The sequence below is a fragment of the Heptranchias perlo genome, chromosome 14 (assembly GCF_035084215.1).
Source record: "Heptranchias perlo isolate sHepPer1 chromosome 14, sHepPer1.hap1, whole genome shotgun sequence".
Lineage (NCBI taxonomy): Eukaryota > Metazoa > Chordata > Chondrichthyes > Hexanchiformes > Hexanchidae > Heptranchias > Heptranchias perlo.
Genome location: NC_090338.1, coordinates 30,278,715 through 30,298,997, shown reverse-complemented (window position 1 = coordinate 30,298,997; position 20,283 = coordinate 30,278,715). Strand labels below are relative to the sequence as shown.

The 20,283-nt window shown below is 43.0% G+C and overlaps 1 protein-coding gene across 8 annotated transcripts in view; it reads right to left on the bottom strand.

Moving 5' to 3' along the window:
* jade2 (jade family PHD finger 2) overlaps positions 1 to 20,283 on the bottom strand; it is a 167,347-nt gene that overhangs the window by 133,311 nt on the left and 13,753 nt on the right. For all 8 annotated transcript variants that reach the window (XM_067996197.1, XM_067996201.1, XM_067996196.1 and 5 more), the window contains 2 exons: positions 9,736 to 9,810; positions 8,734 to 8,819 (listed from right to left, as the gene is read on the bottom strand). In XM_067996197.1, coding sequence (XP_067852298.1) covers positions 8,734 to 8,819; positions 9,736 to 9,802 — 153 coding nt within the window. In that variant the 5' untranslated portion in view covers positions 9,803 to 9,810. The remainder of the gene's footprint in view (positions 1 to 8,733; positions 8,820 to 9,735; positions 9,811 to 20,283) is intronic.

The following is a 20,283-nucleotide window of genomic DNA, read 5'->3' as shown; positions in this document are numbered from 1 at the left end:
CACAGATTCTTGGAGTGATAAAATGATTTTCCCATAACTTCATACTGGATTGAACAAATGAATGGTTTGTAAATCCTTCACTCACAACATTTTATTAAGTAACATTTTTCAGAGGAAGAAACCTGTAGGGAGAGAAAATGGTGAGATAAATGTGGATGGCCCCAGCAAAATCTATCAGATAATGCTATGGTGCGGTATTCAACCATGTGATTCCCACAAGAACGAGTTCCCAATCCCTGGTGAGTCACCATTGGAAACTGATGAGGCAAAGCACCTCTTAGATAATGAAGCAGTCCGTGCCCACATGCAACAAGACCTGGACAACATCCAGGCTTGGGCTGATAAGTGGCAAGTAACATTCACGCCACACAAGTGCCAAGCAATGACCATCTCCAACAAGAGAGAGTCTAACCACCTCCCCATGACATTCAACGGCATTACCATTGCCGAATCCCCCACCATCAACATCCTGGTGGTCACCATTGACCAGAAACTTAACTGGACCAGCCATATAAATATTGTGGCGACAAGAGCAGGTCAGAGGCTGGGTATTCTGCAGCGAGTGACTCACCTCCTGATTCCCCAAAGCCTTTCCACCATCTACAAGGTACAAGACAGGAGTGTGATGGAATACTCTCCACTTGCCTGGATGGGTGCAGCTCCAACAACACTCAAGAAGCTCGACACCATCCAGGACAAAGCAGCCCGCTTGATTGGCACCCCATTCACTACCTTAAACATCTACTCCTTTCACCACCGGCGCACTGTGGCTGCAGTGTGTACCATCCACAGGATGCACTGCAGCAACTCGCCAAGGCTTCTTCGACAGCACCTCCCAAACCCGCGACCTCTGCCACCTAGGACAGGGCAGCAGGTGCATGGGAACACCATCACCTGCACGTTCCCCACCAAGTCACACACCATCCTGACTTGGAAATATATCGCTGTTTCTTCATCGTCGCTGGGTCAAAATCCTGGAGCTCCCTACCTAACAGCACTGTGGGAGAACCTTCACCACACGGACTGCAGCGGTTCAAGAAGGCAGCTCACCAACACCTTCTCAAGGGCAATTAGGGATGGGCAATAAATGCTGGCCTTGCCAGCGACGCCCACATCCCATGAATGATTAAAAGAAAAGCTACAAACAGGGAGTGAGAGAAGAACAAGAGAGTCAAGCAGTCGAATCGCCCTATACTCAAACTAGCACCAGCTCAGCAGTGGCACTGGTAAAGAGGCTTTGGGGAACTTACCTTTGCACTCCTATCATGTAGAGTTTAATGGACCAAATCAATTTCCATTCATTCCCATTTGGAAGGACCCAATTCAAGTACAATAATGATATTTCTTGGCATACTAATTATAGATTTATTAGCATACTTTTTTTAAACTATAAATCACTTTATCACGTCAATAACTTTGCTCAGGCCTGTAGCATAAGACAACTTTGAAGACAGTGGCTGGTCATTCACTGGTCTTACAAAGACCTCTTGTGAAATCTGAGAAACCAGCAGCCTGTTACTGGGGAAGCACAGCCCTGTGCACCTTCAATTGCCTGATAATGTGCTTTCAGAAAAAAGTCATACTATTACAGCACCGGATCCAGTAATGCTACATTAAACCTAGCCCCACCTGCACAATTCACTGTGCTACCCTTTCACGTATGTAATAGCAGCACCACAGTGCTCGGCACCCCATGCACAGTTAGAAAAGTTTAAAACCTAATGTCATTATACTGAAAGTAGGTGATGTATTATGCAAAATAATGTTACTTGGCAAAGAGTTTAAGGCTGTATTTCAATCTCGGACATTTGCTGATGCTCAAAAATCACTTGAGTTTCTTGTCTTCTGGTTTGTGATGTCATGTAGGCTACTAAAAGTGTTTGTTGTCTACAATCTATTGCCTTTTATTTAACCGATTCTCTGTACAATATTATTGTGCACTCACTTGTTACAGCCCACATTCATTCTGCACGCTTGCAGTATCATAAGACTTTGTTCCAGTATCTGTAACAGCTGCTCAGCAACATCAACCAGAGTCTTCAATCAAAAACCCCCCAATTCTGAACAATATTAGGATTTTTTGGGGGAGGGAGTTAATTATTTATAGATTAATAACTTTATTCAGATCTCACCACCTCCTCACTTTCAGGTTTATAATGGCTATACTTATCTCTCATCCTCCAATGATTGTGGTGTACATGGAGGGGCGTTGAAGGCAAAAAACAGTTCCTCCCATCACACAATAATGTGGAAAAATAAACAGAATCCTTTAGAAATTGGGACTATCGAGATAACAGTTGTGATCTGTGAAGGACGAAGCTCATTGTTTAACTGGACAAACCAAGGAGATAAATATTTTGTGGTAGGGACACGCGTTCTCCAAGGCGGCCTTCGAGACACACGACAACGCAAAATCATCGAGCAGAAGTTGATAGCCAAGTTCCGCACCCATGAGGACGGCCTCAACCGGGATCTTGGGTTCATGTCACGCTACACGTAACCCCACCAGCAAAAAGGGGGAAAAAATTTATATGTTTTTTAAAATTCTCTCTCTCTCTCTCTCTGCCATTTTGAGTTTCTTTCTGCCTGCCTGTGTAATAGACACAATGTATATCGAGTGTACTGGGATGTGCTGTTCTCCGTGACTGGCCTGTTTGAATAACAACGACACCTTTTGATTGGTGTGATGCTGTCCCAACATAGTATAAGACATGCGATTTGAGAACCTTTTCATTCATTCATCTGACGAAGGAGATAATCTCCGAAAGCTTGTGATTTTAAAATAAATTTGTTGGACTATAACCTGGTGTTGTAAGATTCCTTACATTTGTCCACCCCAGTCCATCACCGGCATCTCCACAATAATTAGAGGCAGGAAATGCACCATAAAATCCAGATCTATATGTCACACCTTTACATGAGGTTTCATGATCCGTGACTGGTCAGATTTTGTTAATCAGCCAGCAATCAATGTAGAAGTCACTAATACAATCAATAAACCAGATTTCTGGTCAAGTATATACCTATATTGTGATGCACGTATCATACTGAAAGCCACAAAAGATTAAGCATGCCTTATCCTTGTAGACAAGATTTGTAAGTCTGGGAATAGTCTAGAAAATAAATATCAAACAGCTTGTGAAGGATTAGAAATATATTAAATATCAAGCTGTATTTCTGGCTGCTAATCTCAGTTCATTCGTCCTTACATACTGGAAGCATGGCACACTGTTTGTTTTCTTCTCAGGAGAAAGGCGTGTCCCTACCACAAAATATTTATCTCCTTGGTTTGTCCAGTTAAACAATGAGCTTCGTCCTTCACAGATCACAACTGTTATCTCGATAGTCCCAATTTCTAAAGGATTCTGTTTATTTTTCCAAAGTTCAAACTTGACAAATAGAAATAAAAGGTATTTTAGAACTGCATGATTCAGTTCTGTACTATACTGTCAGGAAGGGGTCGAAGTGCGCACACCACAGACATTTACTATGACCGGGAAATCAGATATGGGTGTGGTATCATCCTGCTCTTAAACATATCAGTGAATGACGTCCCTTGGGGAATTAGCAAACCATTATCACAGAACAGTGGACTAGATCATGAGAGAGTAGACCGTTTTCAGAATACTCTACCCGATTACTGTCACAGCAGAGCAATGATAAATGCAACCCGTGATGGACAAAATGCTCAGCTGCGCAGATTGAAAATGAACAAGACTGTTGCTTCTAACTCAGGAGATGTTTCACAGAGTGAGTCACCTCTGGCATTTAGAACAAATCTACATCTAGCTTATTCAATAAAGCTTCTCAGCACAACCTTAGTCGCATTACCTCTGCTGTAACAAGGATGGTGACAGAACATGGTTTTCTCATGCCACATTTACTTCACTGCACTAGTCAACGGTAACCCCAATTTCAATGCCAGCACTGTGCAGTAAAATGAGGTAATGCAACTGGACTCTGCTTCAACAATAGTTCATGGATTAAAATTGCACATTCTAACCGCCACCTGTGTAAAGACTTCTTTCTAACCTCCCCTTTAATTCTTTTTGTGCCCTCTTGTCATTGACTTATTGACCACTAGGAACAATCTATTACTATTTACTATACCTGATCAACACCTTTTATAATCGCAATAGGGTTGCCAACCCTCCCAGATTGTCCAGGAGTCTCCCGCAATTGAGGATTGGTCGCTCGGGTACTGCTGCAAGTAACCCAGGAGAGAAATCTGCAAAGTCAGCAAAACTCGCCTGGTGGCTGCCACTGCTGTATCTGGTGAATCTGCTCCATGACATCGACAGACTGAGGGGACAGTTCGGCTTCATACCGTAAAACTGGGGAGCTTTCGTGGGAAACTGACTAAGCGGGCCATTTCACCAACCCCCCCCCCCACCCCAACGGGAGAGCAGCTCCTGGAAAGAGGCAGTGAGAGGAGAGAAGAGGACTGTTGTCTTGTGGCTGTGACCAGCTTCAACACGAGCACTGAGCTGAGAAACCATGGGCTTGGACCCGATTCCGGAAGCAGTGTCACTTTTACAACATGTACAAGAGAATGGCGAACTTCGGTTGTGAATCCAGAGGGAGAGTGAAGGTAAGCGTGCCTTAAAAGGACCGCGCTGCCAGACATATCTGGCATGCAAGCCCGAAATTGTTCCTTCTGTGAACAAAAAAGCGAGTTTTAATTTCTCATGTAAGGTAACCATAGAGTTGTAATTAATTACCAGCGGTTCAAGAAGGCGGCTCACCACCACCACCTCAAGGGCAATTAGGGATGGGCAATAAATGCCGGCCTCGCCAGCAACGCCCACATCCCATGAACGAATAAAAAAAAATATGACAGGAGTAGCATTGCAAACAGCAATACAGCATCTACTTTTGTTGAAAATCAGATAACGTTGCAAATGGAATAATGTTGGAGCTTCCAAAGGCAGGATGGGCCAAATGACATCCATCTGTACTGTACATTCTACAGAACTACTTTTAATCTGCAATGTTCTGTTCCTCTATGCAGAAATACAGAGTATGGGGGATGGGGGAAGGGAGAAAAGAGATATAGTTCCAGAGAATACCTCCTGAATAAAGGTGGTATCACTATACAATTGAATTTGATATTAAGTTTGAGAGGGAGAAGTGAGAGTCACTAAGCAGAGTTTTAAAATTAAGTAAGGCAAACTTCGAAGGGTGGCCTTCCGGTTCTCAGAACTTCTCACGAGACAACAGCTCGCACAAAACCATGACCAAAAGCAATCAACAACAGGGGACCCAACCATTATAAGGTTAAATGTAATAAAATTTGCAAACTGCAGCCAAGTGTAAAATGGTCAGACATCATGCGATCAAACCTGGAGGAATATGTCCAACGAGAGTTGGCAACCCTAAATCTTAAAGATTTCTATCAGGTCACTCCTTATCTTTCTCAGTTTCAGTTCAAAAAAAGCCGTAACGTCTCAAATCTCTCTTCACAACTGTAACCCCCTCATCCAAGGTGACATCCTAAAGAATAAACTTACTGCATATATCCACGATAGTGCAGATTGTACCTGGCCTGCAAAAGTAACAGGCTTGATGGGCAAACAACCTTTTTTCATTCCATACTTAATGAGATTCTTACTCTAATTCATTAATTGTCTCACAGATGAGAGATAGCTGTGACTCGAATTTCTCTAATAACCTTTGAATAAACAATGGGGTGTTTAATGAGAACCACTGTGGCTGAGCAATGAAGGTCATAGAAATCATAATTCAGGTCTGAAATCAAAGAACCCCTTACATTTGTCAGTCACCCATGCTGTGAGATCCTAGTCAGCACTTCATCGATTAAAGTGCCAAAGCAACAATGCATGGACTTAAAAACCAAAATGTAAATTATCAGTGATTATCAGTGAATATTGTATAGATCTGACAAGTTAAGTGATGCACAAGATATACTCCACATAAATTCTCAGTCTTCTGACAGACTTCTCCAACTCCTTGATTCAAAGACTTATCTCTGAAATCACCTTTAAGCCTATTTGGCTTTACCCAATGAGTACATTTCGGGCCTACAACATCACCACACAAATCACACAAAGGCTTGTTTCGTGTTCAGGCCTGTTGGCTTTTAAAACCTCATCTAATGTTTTCTGGCATGATGTACACTGAACGAATGCCAATGGGATTTACAATGTTTTAAATACTTTAGTGAATGTCTTTTTCTCTTTTGCAAATCTGTATAAATTTAATCCTTTGAAAACTGGAAGAGTATCTCAAACTGGATCACTGCTCCTTCTTCTACTTTCTTTTGATAAAAGTAATAATATTTTATCTTACACTATGTTTGTCAATAAACAGATTTAGTAACTGTTATACTGATCATGGTTTGCATTGTTCAGCACAATCTAAGCTTTTAACATTTCCTCAAAATATTATCTCTCCCACGGTTTAGAGATTACTCAGATCAATTTGATCCAAATTATTTTCATTATTTTGCAAATTAGCTCTCACGCCCCACTGATAAAGCAACAGCACACTTTTCTCAAGGGTTTCAGAATCTTGTTCTATGTGATTGGGGGAATTAGTGATCAAGCTAATCACTGTTTATGTTACAGACAGCAAATGGAGGCACATGGACAAGTTAACAGGCAAAATGCATCGAGGGATTATCACACACAATCACATTTTACCAGGCACACTTTCTCTCCAATTAGGAAACTTATCAATGCTGGTATAGGTAGTACACTGCGTACCATTGACAAATTGTGCTAATGGCACCTAGTGGTAGTTAACAGATACTGTAAGCACTTCTTAGGTGACTGAATGGACTATTGATTGCTAGGCAAGAAGCATTATATATACACCTTTTCCTCTCCTATGTGCTAGCTTCTTTAAATAAATAATTCATTTATTAAAGCAGTAGGCAATCTTCCTTCTCTAAGAGGCATGCCAGGAAATGTTGGACTTCTGGGGGTTACAGGCCATTTAAATTGCACTTGAGAAGTGGTGCTAATTAAAGGGATGGCTCTCATGGAGGTGTGGGGTAAACAGAGGCATGGAACAGAGAATCAGAAGAAGGAGAACTAACTAGATGGATGAGAAGTAGGAAAACAGGGAAAAGGCACTGAACCATCAAGAAGCACCAGGCCACTAGGAACACAGGGATCAGAGGCATCAAGCAGGGAAGTCACAGGGTTAAATCAAGGACAGAATTAAGTACCATGTATAAATATGATTACTGCATGACAGAGATCACCTTAATTATGCAAATCATCGTACCACTGATGGAAATCATTAAAAAAAAATAGCAGTCCCAAAACAACACTTAAATCTCATTCTTTCTGCTGATATCAATGGGCCTTGCAAATACAAGTTACTGCTGGGGTCTTCCCCACTAAAATGAGAGCAGGACAGGATAATAACATAAATCACATCCCAAACTGGGCCAGGATGGCTGGACAGCCATGTGCGGCCTCTACTCATTATCACATTATGCCCCTATGATTAGATTTGTAGCCTTTAAATCCTCTTCAAACAGCAATTTGATTGAGTACTAGGAAGGTAGTGAGTGTGATCAGAACCATTTAAACATTGCACTACTGCACTGCAGCTGGCATCCTGTTACTCTGTACCGCCATCTGTGAAACCATCACGAGGAAAACAAAAAAAAAACTCACTGAGTTTCACCCAGAATTGTTATGTACTTTTTAACAAACAAACTGAAAAGCATCAAAGGTGGCCTATGACAAAATTATTTCCCCTCATGACAATTCAGTGAGGTTGTACTGAATTCTCCTGGACCACATAGTAGAAACTCCACTGTACACACAAACAGTTTAACATTCATTTTTCAAAAGACTTACTTTTTTTTAGAAGTAGAAAGTGTTGTTATTATTTTTATATATAAAAATGGGCAATTATTAGTTGATATTACATAAACCATGCTGATATTTTACCTTTGTTTTTTTAGAAGTGCTCTGAATAGGTATCTTTGCATCACTTCCTGTGGTGCACAGAAAGTTGCACAGTAACACACCCATACAAAGTAAAGCATTCCCTTTACCCAAAACGTCCAAAGACACGAGAGGCAAGGGGGTGAAATTGGTCTTCAGAGAAAGCGCAAAATGGGCCATGGCGAATCAGCAGCCCATTTTACAACACGTCAGATTTTTCTTTTCCAGTTCAGTCAATGAGAAAGAACATCGGGCGCAGTGTGAAATGGGCAGCAGATTCACTATCGTCGAAGACCAATCTCATCCCCAAGATCTTGAACCTAGGAGTCCATCCAGACTCCCAGGTCCAAGGAGTCTACTATTGAATTCAATGAATTCACATGGAGCGATGATGATGTTCTGCTTTACTGATATGAAATGATACTTACTATTTGTCCTAGTGACATCCAATTGCAGGACATCAAAACTGCAGAAACTGTTATTTTTAATGTGTTGACAGCTGTTCAATTTGTATCATTTTTGAAGCGTACATATTGTACGGATATCAACCGGCAAGAACGTCTGAAAGAACTATTCATTAATTCAACCCAAAAATCAAACTGCATTGGGTCATAAATGTGTTTTAAATCAAACCAATGAGCTCCTTTGGATGAAGTTTAAAAGTAAATTCCTGACCCTCCCTGCTAATTGAATGAAAAGCAGTGCTGATGATAGACAAGAAGTCCATGCCTGACCATTGCGTTGAAATGGATATATGCTGAAGTAATAAGAGGAATTGACAAGAGAACTGTAAAACAGACTAACATACCTCTGAAGGTTTCTTCTCTTCCTGTCTTGTCCAGGGGTGCTTTGTATTTGCTGTTTTAGAACTTCGAGACCATAATGTTATGTGACCTTGGGAAAGGAGGTCAGAGAGAAAAAGTTACTCTGGTGATGACAGTGAAAGAGAATTGTGCACATTAATCTACGCCATTGGATCAATAAAACAGAGCAATGCAAACCAATTGATTTAGGAGGTGCTACAGATCTATGGTAAAAGCCCTTGCTCAAATAAAAAACAATGGAGAATCGCTGGCATCATCTCAGAGACTGTCTGCCTCAGTTAGTGATGATACAATACAGCTGCACTATGTGAGCAACTGAGAACACTTTCAGGATTATGTCCCATTTCATAGTTCACCTCTCATTTCCTGGCCAAGAGGATGGGCGGGTGACCTGTTCCCAAGCCTCTGCCAACATTGCTCTGCAATCATGAGGGTGAAAGAGAGAGGCCATCTTCTCCTTCTTCGGTGTAAGGGATAGCTCAGTCTCAGCCAGATACCTCTCTCCAACAGCTCAGCAAAGATCAGAAACACGTTGTCCCAGAACTGCAATGCAAAGCATTGTTCTATCACTCTGTAGCGCAGAACATTACAGTACCAACTCAATGAACTGGAGCACCAATTCCTAAAAAGTCTTCAACTAGAGTACCAACTTCTAATTGAAGACACTTTTTAATTAAATTATCACTTTATCTTCTGGTGTTAAATTCTTATGTATTTAAAGATAATAATGACATTACAGCTTGTTTTATGCCAGGATAGGCAGCATTGTTGAGCTGATTATAACATTTAGATGTGGCTCATGATTGAATCACGAGAAGGGTACATTTGCAAGTTTCCACATCCATAATCGGAGTCTTGCTAGATAGGAGCATGGATTTAAAAACAAATTTGAAAATTCTTGAACCGCCAATTCTTAGAAAAACGATCTGTGACATTTCACTTTGTTTCCTACAAAGGACTTCAAGTTCCCGGATCGAGCTTCTTACTGTCAGTGGTGTCTGAGTCCTCACTGCTGGTGGAAAACTTCCTCCGTTTCATTATTTCATTATCCATCCGGAGATCTGCAGTAATTACAAACAATCTTTGTCAATTCCAAACGAAGGTTGCAAGATGTTACCAAAGTGACAGTTTTGGGATGAAACACCACATTGAAACAGGATTCAGACTAGAGCTGGGTTTAGACCCAATGGGAATATGCATTCTAGAGATTTATAACAACAACAGCAACTAGCACTTATATTGAGCCTTTAATGTAAAAAAAACCCAAGGCACATCACAGAAGCCTAATCAGACAAAAATGAATGCTAAGTCAAAGGAGATATTAGGAAGGGTGACCAAAAGATAGGTCAAAGTGTGGGTTTTAATCAGGGTTTTAAAGGAGAAGGAGGTGGAGAGAGTTCAGGGAAAAGCTACCAAAACCTGGGGCCTCGATGGCTGAAGGCACGGCTGCCACGGTGCGGTGAAGGGAGGGGGGATACACAAAAGGGTAGAATCAGAAAAACGGAGAGTTTGAGGGTGTTGTAGGGCTGCAGGAGGTTACAGAGATTAGTGGGGGGGGGTAAAGTCATGAAGGGATTTAAACACGAGGAAGAGAATTTTAAATCTGAAACATTAGGGAACCTGTAGGTCAGCAAGGACATAGTTGATGGGAGAGTGGGCTTGGTGCAGAGTAGGTTACGGGTAGCAGAGTTTTGAATAAGCTGAAGTTTATGGAGGATGGCAGGCCGACCAGGAGAGCATTTGAATATTTGAGTCTAAAGGCTCTAGAGGATTTCGGCAGCAGATGTCAGGGCAGAGGCAGGGATGGAGACGGGCGATGTTATGGAGGTGAGAATAGGCAGTCCTTGTGATGGAGAGAATTTGGGGGGGGGGGGGGGGGTGCTGGAATCTCAGCTAAGGGTCGAATAGAACACCGAGGTTGTGAACAGTCTCGTTCAATCTGAGACTGTGGCCGGGGAGGGGATGGAATCGGTGGCGAGGGTACGCAGTTTGTGCTGGGGGTCGAAGACAATAGCTTCAATCTTCCCAATGCTTAACTGGAAGAATTTGTGGCTCATCCTAAGACTGGCAGTAGGAGAGAAAACAGACAGAAACCTGCATACCAGCTTTCAGGTACTTGGGGCCAGAATGCAGATCATTGAAGTCTTTCAGGGTTTTCATGGCTATCATTAGACCAGCTATTCCGCTGATTAATGGAAAAATAGATCCAGGGCCCCGTACAATGGTGACACTTGCATGAGGCTACCATTTCTCAGAATAGCAGCACATGCCATGATTCTGACTTATTCCCTCAGAGTACCACGCAAGTGGCAAAGTGGCACATAGGAGGCAGGACCAGGCTGTCCAGGTGGATGCTCAAGAGATGCAGCCTGCAGCAGGTCCTTCCCAGGACCAAGCTGGCATGAGAGGAGGGCCATCTCAGTGCCATGAGCCTTTTGAACCTCATGAGTAACCAAACACATTTCATGATATTAGCCTGCAGGTTTCACCAAGTAGAAACACTATAATAGGAAAAAGGCACATTTAGACATCCAGGGAAGCACAGTGTGAACAAGGAGTACCATGGCTATTGATCACTCTGAAATTGGTTACATTTAAAGAGAAGGTGCATTTATCTCATGCTCATGCATTCACAGAGATGTCAAATAAGAGTGAAGGCATTCATCTTGTGCTCATGCATTCATGGGGATTGCAAAGGTTTGCAAGGTCAGTGAGAAGCAAAGATCTGAGATGCTATGAGGTTTCAGGATATGTACTGCATTGAAGTAATTGTCATTTCTCTGCAGCCATCAATGCGGAGCCCTCCAAGTGAGGGTCCTTCTGATGATTTACTTCACACTCCTCCTCCTTCAAAGCAACTGATTACCTTCCCAGGAATCTCCATATGCAGGCCTTTTTGAATGGCAAAGTTGCACATGGCACATTAAGCAACAGCTATGTGAGATACACATTTGCAGAGCTCCTCCTATTCTTTCAAGGCAACAAAAATGTCCCTTTAAGTCCCCAATGGACCTTTCAATGATAACTCTGATAGAGGCATGTATCTCGTTGTAGCGCCCCTCAGCTGCTGTTCTTGCCACATGCAGATGGATCATTAGCTAAGGTGGCAAAGGTTACACTTTGTCACCCACAAGCTATTCAGTCACTTGACTATTATCAGGGAACAGCTCAGGGATGGCAGAATTCCTGAGGATGAAGGCATCATGGCAACTTCCAGCATTAATGTGCGGGATTCTTTACAATCAGTGGTTAATTGTAGGAGCTTGCAATGTTATATGCATGCCATCTCTTGCGCCCTGCACTTTGGAAAACCCCACAGCATGATAGAACTGGATTGCCCTCTCACGCTGCTACCTCGCTGTCATGCCAAGCTGGATGAATTCTGCCGCTCTCCTAAAAAATTTGTGCCAGTTACCCGACAAATGTATGTCTGGATGGCAGCTTGGGTGATATACAGATCTCCTGTGATTGCTTGAAATGAGCCAGTAACATAAAATTGAGTGCAGTGGTAACTTTCACAGCCACTCTGCAGTGCAGCCATTACAGAACGGAAATCCAGCGTAAATGGGTCCTGCCCCAATTTTTGAGCCTCATAAAGCAAGAGTGCCATTCCAGCACTAATGATGCACCACAAGTGGCATTTAAAATCAAGTCCATTGTCTTTATTTTTATTGTTATTTGTGTTAGGTTCTTTCCTTTGGCTTAGCTAATTTTCCTTTCCACTGGTTATTTTTCTTTTCCTGTTTTAGCTGTTCTTCCATCACATCCCCATCCCATTCCCAAGTTGAAATGACAGTCATGTAATCTGCTCCCCTACGTTCCTGTCAATGTCGTTATCAAGCTTGTCAGTATGAGGGTGCCCTATGTGACTTCCAAACCAATTTTCTTTCTCTTCCTGTGACAAAAGTTGTTAGATCTCTGCTCCTGCCTTTCTGCCTTTTTTGAATCAATGCCACAACCCCACCCCAATTCAGTACTTCATCTCCATCACCACCTCTGCTCAATACTTAAGCTCAAAAATGATTATTGGTCATAACAATGGACAAATTCTTAATGCATTCATATGACAGTCCTCTGTTATTTTAACAGAAAAAGGAGGTTTATGACAAATATTTATGACAAAAGTAAGTTTATGACAGAGAATACAGTAGAAAACCAGGCAGACTAGAGTGCAGGGGGAAATTGAAAAAGGAGATAAGAAGGGCAAAGAGAGATTATGAGACAAGATTAATGGGTAACATAAAAGGGAACCCAAAAATCTTTTAGAAACATATAAAAAGTAAAAGGATAGTTAAAGGAATGGAGGGACCAATGAGGGGCAAAAAAGGAAATCTTCTTGTGGAGGCAGAGGGCATGACTGAGGTACTGAATGAGTACTTTGCATTTGTCTTCATAAAAGCAGAAGATGAAGTTATTGTTGCAGTAGAGGGGAGGAAGTAGCGATATTGGATAGGATAAAAATAGATAGAAAAGAGGTGCTAAATAGGTTGGCATCACTCAAGTTAACAAGTCACCCGGTCCAGATGGGGTGCATCCTAGGTTGCTGAGGGAAGCAAGGGTGAAGATAGCGGAAGCTCTGACCACAATCTTTCAATCCTTCTTGGATATGGGAGTAGTGCCAGAGGACTGGAGGATTGCAAATGTTACACCTCTGTTCAAAAAAGGGGAGAGGGATAAACCTGATAACTACAGGCCAATCAGTCTAACATCAGTGGTGGAAAAACTACTAGAGACCAGTGTCAAGGACAAAATTAATTCTCACTTGGAGAAGCATGAGTTAATAAGGGACAGCCAACATAGATTTGTTAAAGGCAAATCGTCTCTGACTAACCTGATTGAGTTCTTTGATGAAGTAACAGAGATGGTTGATGAAGGTAGTGCAGTAAGAAAGAGAAAGAACTTGTATTTATATAGCACTTTTCACGACCTCAGGACGTCCCAAAGCGCTGTACAGTCAATAAAGTACTTTTGAAGTGTAGTCACCATTGTAATGTAGGAAATATTACATGTTGTATATATGGACTTGCAAATTGCATTTGATAAAGTACCACATAACAGACTTATTCGGAAAATAGAAGCAAATGGTATTAAAAGGATGGTGGTAACTTGGGTTCATAACTGGTTAAGGGATAGGAAGCAGAGAGTAGTGGGGAACGGATGTTTTTCTGACTGGAGAGAAGAATGTATCCCCCAGGGGTCGGTATTAGGACCATTGCTTTGCTTGTTATATATCAATGATCTAGACTTGGGTATAGGGAGTATAATTTTGAAGTTTGCGGATGATACAAAACTTGGCAACGTAGTAAATAGTGGCAGACTTCAGGAGGGCATAGACAGACTGGTGAAATGGGCAGACACACAACAGATGCAATTTAATGCGGATAAGTATGAAGTGATGCACTTTGGGAGGAACAACATGGAGAGACAGTATTATCTAAATAGTATTATTTTGAGGGGGGTGCAAGAGCAGAGGGACCTGGGGGTGCATGTTCACAAATCTTTGAAGGTAGTAGGGCAAGTTTATAAGGTGGTTAAGAAAGTGTATGGGATACTTGGCTTTGTAAATGGGGCACTGAATACAAAAACAAGGAACTCATGCTAAACCTTTACAAATCACTGGATAGGCCTCAGCTGAAGTATTGTGTACAATTCTGGGCACTGCACTTTAGGAAGGATATCAAGGCCTTGGACAGGGTGCAGAGGAGATTTACCAGAATGATACAAGGGGTGAGGGATTTCAGTTATATGGAGAGATTGGAGAAGCTAGGATTGTTCTCCTTAGAGCAGAGAAGGTTTAGGGGAGACCTAATAGAGATATTCAAATTATGAGGAGTTTTGATAAGAGCAAGTAGAGAGAAACTGTTTCCTCTGGCAAGTGGGTCGGTAACAGATTTAAAATAATTCACAAACGAACTAGAAGAGAAATGAGAAATTTTTTCACACAGAGGGTTGTTAAGATCTGGAATGCACTTCCTGAAAGGGTGGTGGAATCAGATTCCATAGGAACTTTCAAAGGCAATTCGACATGTATTTGAAGAGGACTAATTTGCAGGTTTTGGGGAAAAAGCTGGGGCGTGGGACTAAATTGGACAGCTGTTTCAAAGTGCCAGCACAAGCACGATGGACCAAATGGCCTCTTTCTGTGCTGTAAGATTCTAGGGCCAGGGTTTTAATATGCTGGCAGGATGTCAGCTTGCGGTGGTGGGGTGGGGGGGGGGGGGGTCAATGGGCGCGAGGGAGATCCAAAAAAAAATCCCTACCTTTCCCCACGCGATCACGACTTAATTGATGGCCCTTAACTTGACAACTAGGGTTGCCATCAGAAAGCTGCGCAGCAGATGGACTGCGCACCCGCATGACCTGCTGTCGGATGGAGTATTTAAAAGGCCATTGATGCAATGGCTTTTGTTGGAGAAAGGAGGATTTGCAAATAATGGAGCATCATTGGAGCAAGCCTGCCCGAAGCATCATTGGAGCAGGCCTGGCTCGAAGTGGCAGAGGAGGTGACCAGCAACGGCAACGTCTCCTGCAGTTGGGTACTTTAGGAGTGTCCTCACAAGGCATCACACATGTCCTCCAAACTGTTGTCAAGCAGGGTGGTAGGAGTGATGTGTGCCTGGCCCAGGAGAGGGATGATGGCGAAAGGGGACATGGAATTGGAGACGCCATTCAAAGTGCCCTCCCCACCACCCCAACCAGTACCTGCAATACTGCCTCCTCTCCAGGTAGCCGAGACTGCCCCTGCACAGGTGCAGGTGGAGCAGTCTTTGGCGGGGCCCTCACGGGCTCCAAAACCCAGAGGGTGTAGGCCGAAAGCATCTCAACAGTCAGGGCATGAACATGATGGACCTGGTACTACCTCTGCCGCAGACACAGGGGATGTACCTCGTAGAATTAGTAGGAAGCGAAAGGCGAAGTTTTTGTGATCACAAAGGGTATGCACAAGGGTGTTTGACAGATTGTCATGTTTTTCATTTCTCTTTGTTTTTTGTTCCATGCATATTAAATTTTATAATTCTCACCACCACTGCCATGTCTTGCCCATTCTTGAGTCCCTTTGGTGAAAGCGCCCTTTCACGTGCTTCATTATGAACAGCGAGCATTGATGCCACGCAATGGATGCGTTTACAGTGGGTGTATGTGTGGTTGTAGGAATGTTTTGTGTGGGGTGGGGGTCTGGTGTTGACCGTGCTCGTTCTGAGAACTTGACCATCCTCACTTTGCATATCTCCTTAGGAGAACATATCAAATATTAGTGCCTCCCTGGCATGACAAGCAGCCAGGTGAACCACTGTTATGCCAATGAGTTATTCCTCCTCCTCCTCCTCTGCAATGTTAAAGGCAGATGTGGATGCTTCATGAGGGCAAGGGCCCACATCCACTGGTAATCCTCTCTGTTGAACGATGTTACGTAGGACGCAAAAGACGACTATAATTCTACCCACTCTCGCTGGTGCGTACTGAAGGGCTCCCCCAGATCGATCCAGGCACCGAAACTGCATCTTGAGCATTCCTATGGCAAGTTCAACGTCAGACCTGGTGGTGATGTGACTATAGTTGTACCACTGCTGTGCCTCGCTGGTGGGGTTTCTCAGAGGTGTCATGAGCCACGTCTGCAGGGGGTTTCCCTTGTCTCCAAGGAGTCAGCCCTTAAGTCTGTTTGGTGAGTCGAAGAGGGCCGGGATGTTGGATTCTCGCAGAATGAAGGAATCATGGTAGCTGCCAGGGAATTTGGCATACACCTGCAGAAATCTCTTCTGGTGGTCGCAAATGAGTTGCACATTGATGGAGTGATAACCCTTTCCGTTGACGAACAGTCCTGGATCATGTGGAGGTGCTCGGATTGCCACGAGGATGAAATCAATTGCACCCTGTACCCATGGGAAGCCAGCCACAGAGTTGGAACCCACTGCCCTCTCCGTCTGGCTGATGTCGTCCATGGGGAAGTTGATGCATTGGGATGCCATGCGAAACAATCCATCCATCACCTGTCGTACATACTTGTGAGCAGACGACTGAGAGACCCCGGCAATGTCACCGGTAGCGCCCTAGAAGGATCCAAAGGAGAAGAAGTTGAGAGCAGTGGTGACTTTAACTGCCACGGCCACGCGATGACATCAGGTCCAGCCGGGAGCAGCTCAGCATGAAGGAGCGTGCAGATGTCTGCGACCACCTGGCGGCTCACTCTCAGCCTTTATTGGCACTGCTCTTCAGAAAGGTCCAGGAAACTGAGCCTCTATCTGTAGACCCTCTCACGTGGATAGTGCCTCCTGCACGTTGGGCCCTCGGTTGTTCCCCTCTCTGCTCTTGTGCAGGTTCCTGTGGCGCACCTGTGTCATGTGGAGCTGCAAGCGCCGGAACTGCACGCCGTGCCTGGTGAGGATGCTGATGTTCCTCCTCCTCAGATGTACTGGTGAGTGCATCCATTGCAACCCCCATCCTGATGTCAGTTTGAGGGGGTCCAAAATGAAGGTAAATATGTCTGAACACAAGAATTCTTAGTGTTAACAAAGGAGTCTAAACAGAAAGAACTCCCAGCCAAAGTTTTGTCTGAGAGAACTGCTGCAAAAACTCACCTTTTATCCCCATCTATCAAACAGTGATTTAAATGGCCAAATGGCTGCCGGCTGGAATCCGCCTTCATTTCCATGGCGTCTTTCAGACACCACGGGAAACACGTTGAGGCAGGGTTAAAATCATGTCCCAGCCTCAATACACAAAATATAAACTAGTTAAAGTATTTTAATTCATTATTTAAATATCTGCCCGCTGGCACTTCCGGCTTCCTGATCCGTGCGCGCACCCAGACGTATCTGGGTCATACGTGTTTTTCAGCGGGTTGGAGCCGGAATTCCCTCCCGCTCCATAAAAATGCGATTTTGTTTGCCCCACCCCCCCGCCCTGAATCCACCCAGACTTGGCAGTTAAAATCCTGCCCTATGATTCTAACAGAGTTAAACTGTTTATTTTAAATAGCTCAATGTCTCCATTTCAATAGCAATCTCATGCAAACGCATTAATAATTCAAACACTATTGTCACCAACAATAACTTCTACCCTCTAATTGCCATATCCACTCCACTGAGCATCTCAGTCTCTTCCCCGCTTAGCACCTCGTATCATCTCCATTCCAACCTCTGGTCAGCACCTTGTCTCTCCCCATTTTGACTCGTCTCTCCTCGTTTGGCACCTCCAACAAATAATTGTTCATTTCAAATTGCCTCTAAGATTTCACCTTATCAACAGTCAAATAAACGCTAAACCACTTTATTTCGGTAATATTAACTATATATTATACATATACAAAGATTTACAACTGCTTGCTCTCCTTTCTTCCCTGCATTCTCTATCTTTGCTAGTTTAACTTTAATTTTATATATTTTGGGGTAGAAATTCATTTTAGGTGATAGTGCTAACCGGGCGTTATCACATGAGCCGACCGTTCTACGCCCCAGGTAATATTCAGTTCTACTGAAGTCAGTGGAACTGAATATTAAGCGGAAAGTATAACGGGCAGACAACACCATACTGTCCGTTTTGCACCACTGCCAAAGATGAATTTCTGCTCTTTTGTTTCTAATTATAGATTATGGAACAGTTCCTGCAGATTGGAGGGTGGCAAATGTAACCCCAGTATTTAACAGGAGGGAGAGAAAACAGGGAACTTCAGACCAGTTAGCCTAACATCAGTAGTAGGGAAAATGCTAGAGTCTATTATAAAGGATGTGATAACAGGAATCTTAGAAAATATCAACGGGACTAGACAAAGTCAACATGGATTTATGAAAGGGAAATTGTGTTTGACAAACCTACTGGAGTTTTTTGAGGATGTAACTGGTAGAATAGATAAGGGAGAACCAGTGGATGTGGTTTATTTGGATAAAGTCCCACATAAGAGGTTAGTGTGCAAAATTAAAGCACATGGGATTGGTGGTAATATACTGGCATGGATTGAAAATTGGTTAACAGACAGGAAACAGAGAGTAGGAATAAATTAGTCTTTTTTGGGGTGGCAGGCAGTGACGAGTGGGTCTCCTTACCTAAGAAAGGATATACTTGCCATAGAGGGAGTGCAGCGAAGGTTCACCAGACTGATTCCTAGGATGGCAGGACTGTCATATGAAGAGAGATTGGGTCGACTCAGCCTGTATTCATCCGAATTTAGTAGAATGAGAGGGGATCTCATTGAAACATATAAAATTCTGACAGGGCTAGACAGACTGGATGCAGGGAGTATGTTTCCCCTGGCTAGGGGGTCCAGAACGAGGAGTCACAGTCTCAGGATACAGGGTAGGATGTTTAGGACTGAGATGAGGAGAAATTTCTTTACTCAGAGGGTGGTGGACCTGTGGAATTCTCTATCACAGAAGGCTGTGGAGGCCAAATCTCTGAATATATTTAAGAAGGAGCTAGATAGATTTCTAGACACAAAAAGCATCAAGGGGTATGGGGAGAGAGCGGGAATATGGTATTGAGATAGAGGATCAGCCATGATCATATTGAATGGCGGAGCAGGCTCAAAGGACTGAATGGCCTACTCCTGCTCATATTTTCTATGTTTCTAATTCCTTACAGGGCCACAATTTCCAGATAAACGCAGCCAGCGGGTGAGGCACCACACTGGCCATATGAACTCAGAACAGCTGACCTAACACGTCAACTATTTTTTGAATACTGTACTCACTTTGTTTTATCTCTGCTTATACAATTCCACCATCTACCCTGGAGCTGTGTCCGGCGTCTTCAACTAAATGGGCTTTGATAGGCTGCACAACAACTCTTTAGTGGCTTAGCGGAATAGACACCACTAAATCAGATTGTGTTTAATTTGTTCTGTGCCTTAGAGTTAGCACACACGTTAAGTGTGTGTTAAAGTCTAGTCAATTTTATGTTAGCATGAACAGATGTCACCCCAGTCCTGCTAAACCTCAGGACCATTCCTTAGTTCTACCAAATCCCAGAATCATCCCCTGTGCTACCGAGCCTAAGACTGCCATCTGAGCAGCTAAACCCCACACCCTAGTAATCCTAACTAACACATACTTACCTTCAATTGGTGCATCTTAATAGCATCTGGTTGTTTTTCCTCAGCTTTGAAAATGGGTAAGGAATAAAAGTTAAATACACATGTACATTAAAATATATATAAAAAAGGCCACTTATCTATGTTTTTCACATAATAATGTAGTTGTGAATTTAATGCCCAAAGCACCAGTAAAAATCCTATAATGCCATATAATATAAACAGAATTCAATGTATTCAGTTACCGCAAGTCATGGCCCTGATGTTATCCCCTTTGTGGCATAAACACCCCAACTGTTGTAAAAAATCAAGTAAGAAAGAACTTACATTTATATAGCACCTTTCACGACCTCAGGATGTCCTTAAGTGCTTCACAGCTAATGAAGTACTTTTGAAGGACATTCATTGTTGTTTTGTAGGCAATCCTCAGCCTCACTGTAAGCAATGCCACAGGAGATCAGCTAGCTTTCCTTAAAATTGCTATGTGCTTTTCTTATATATCAAACAATTC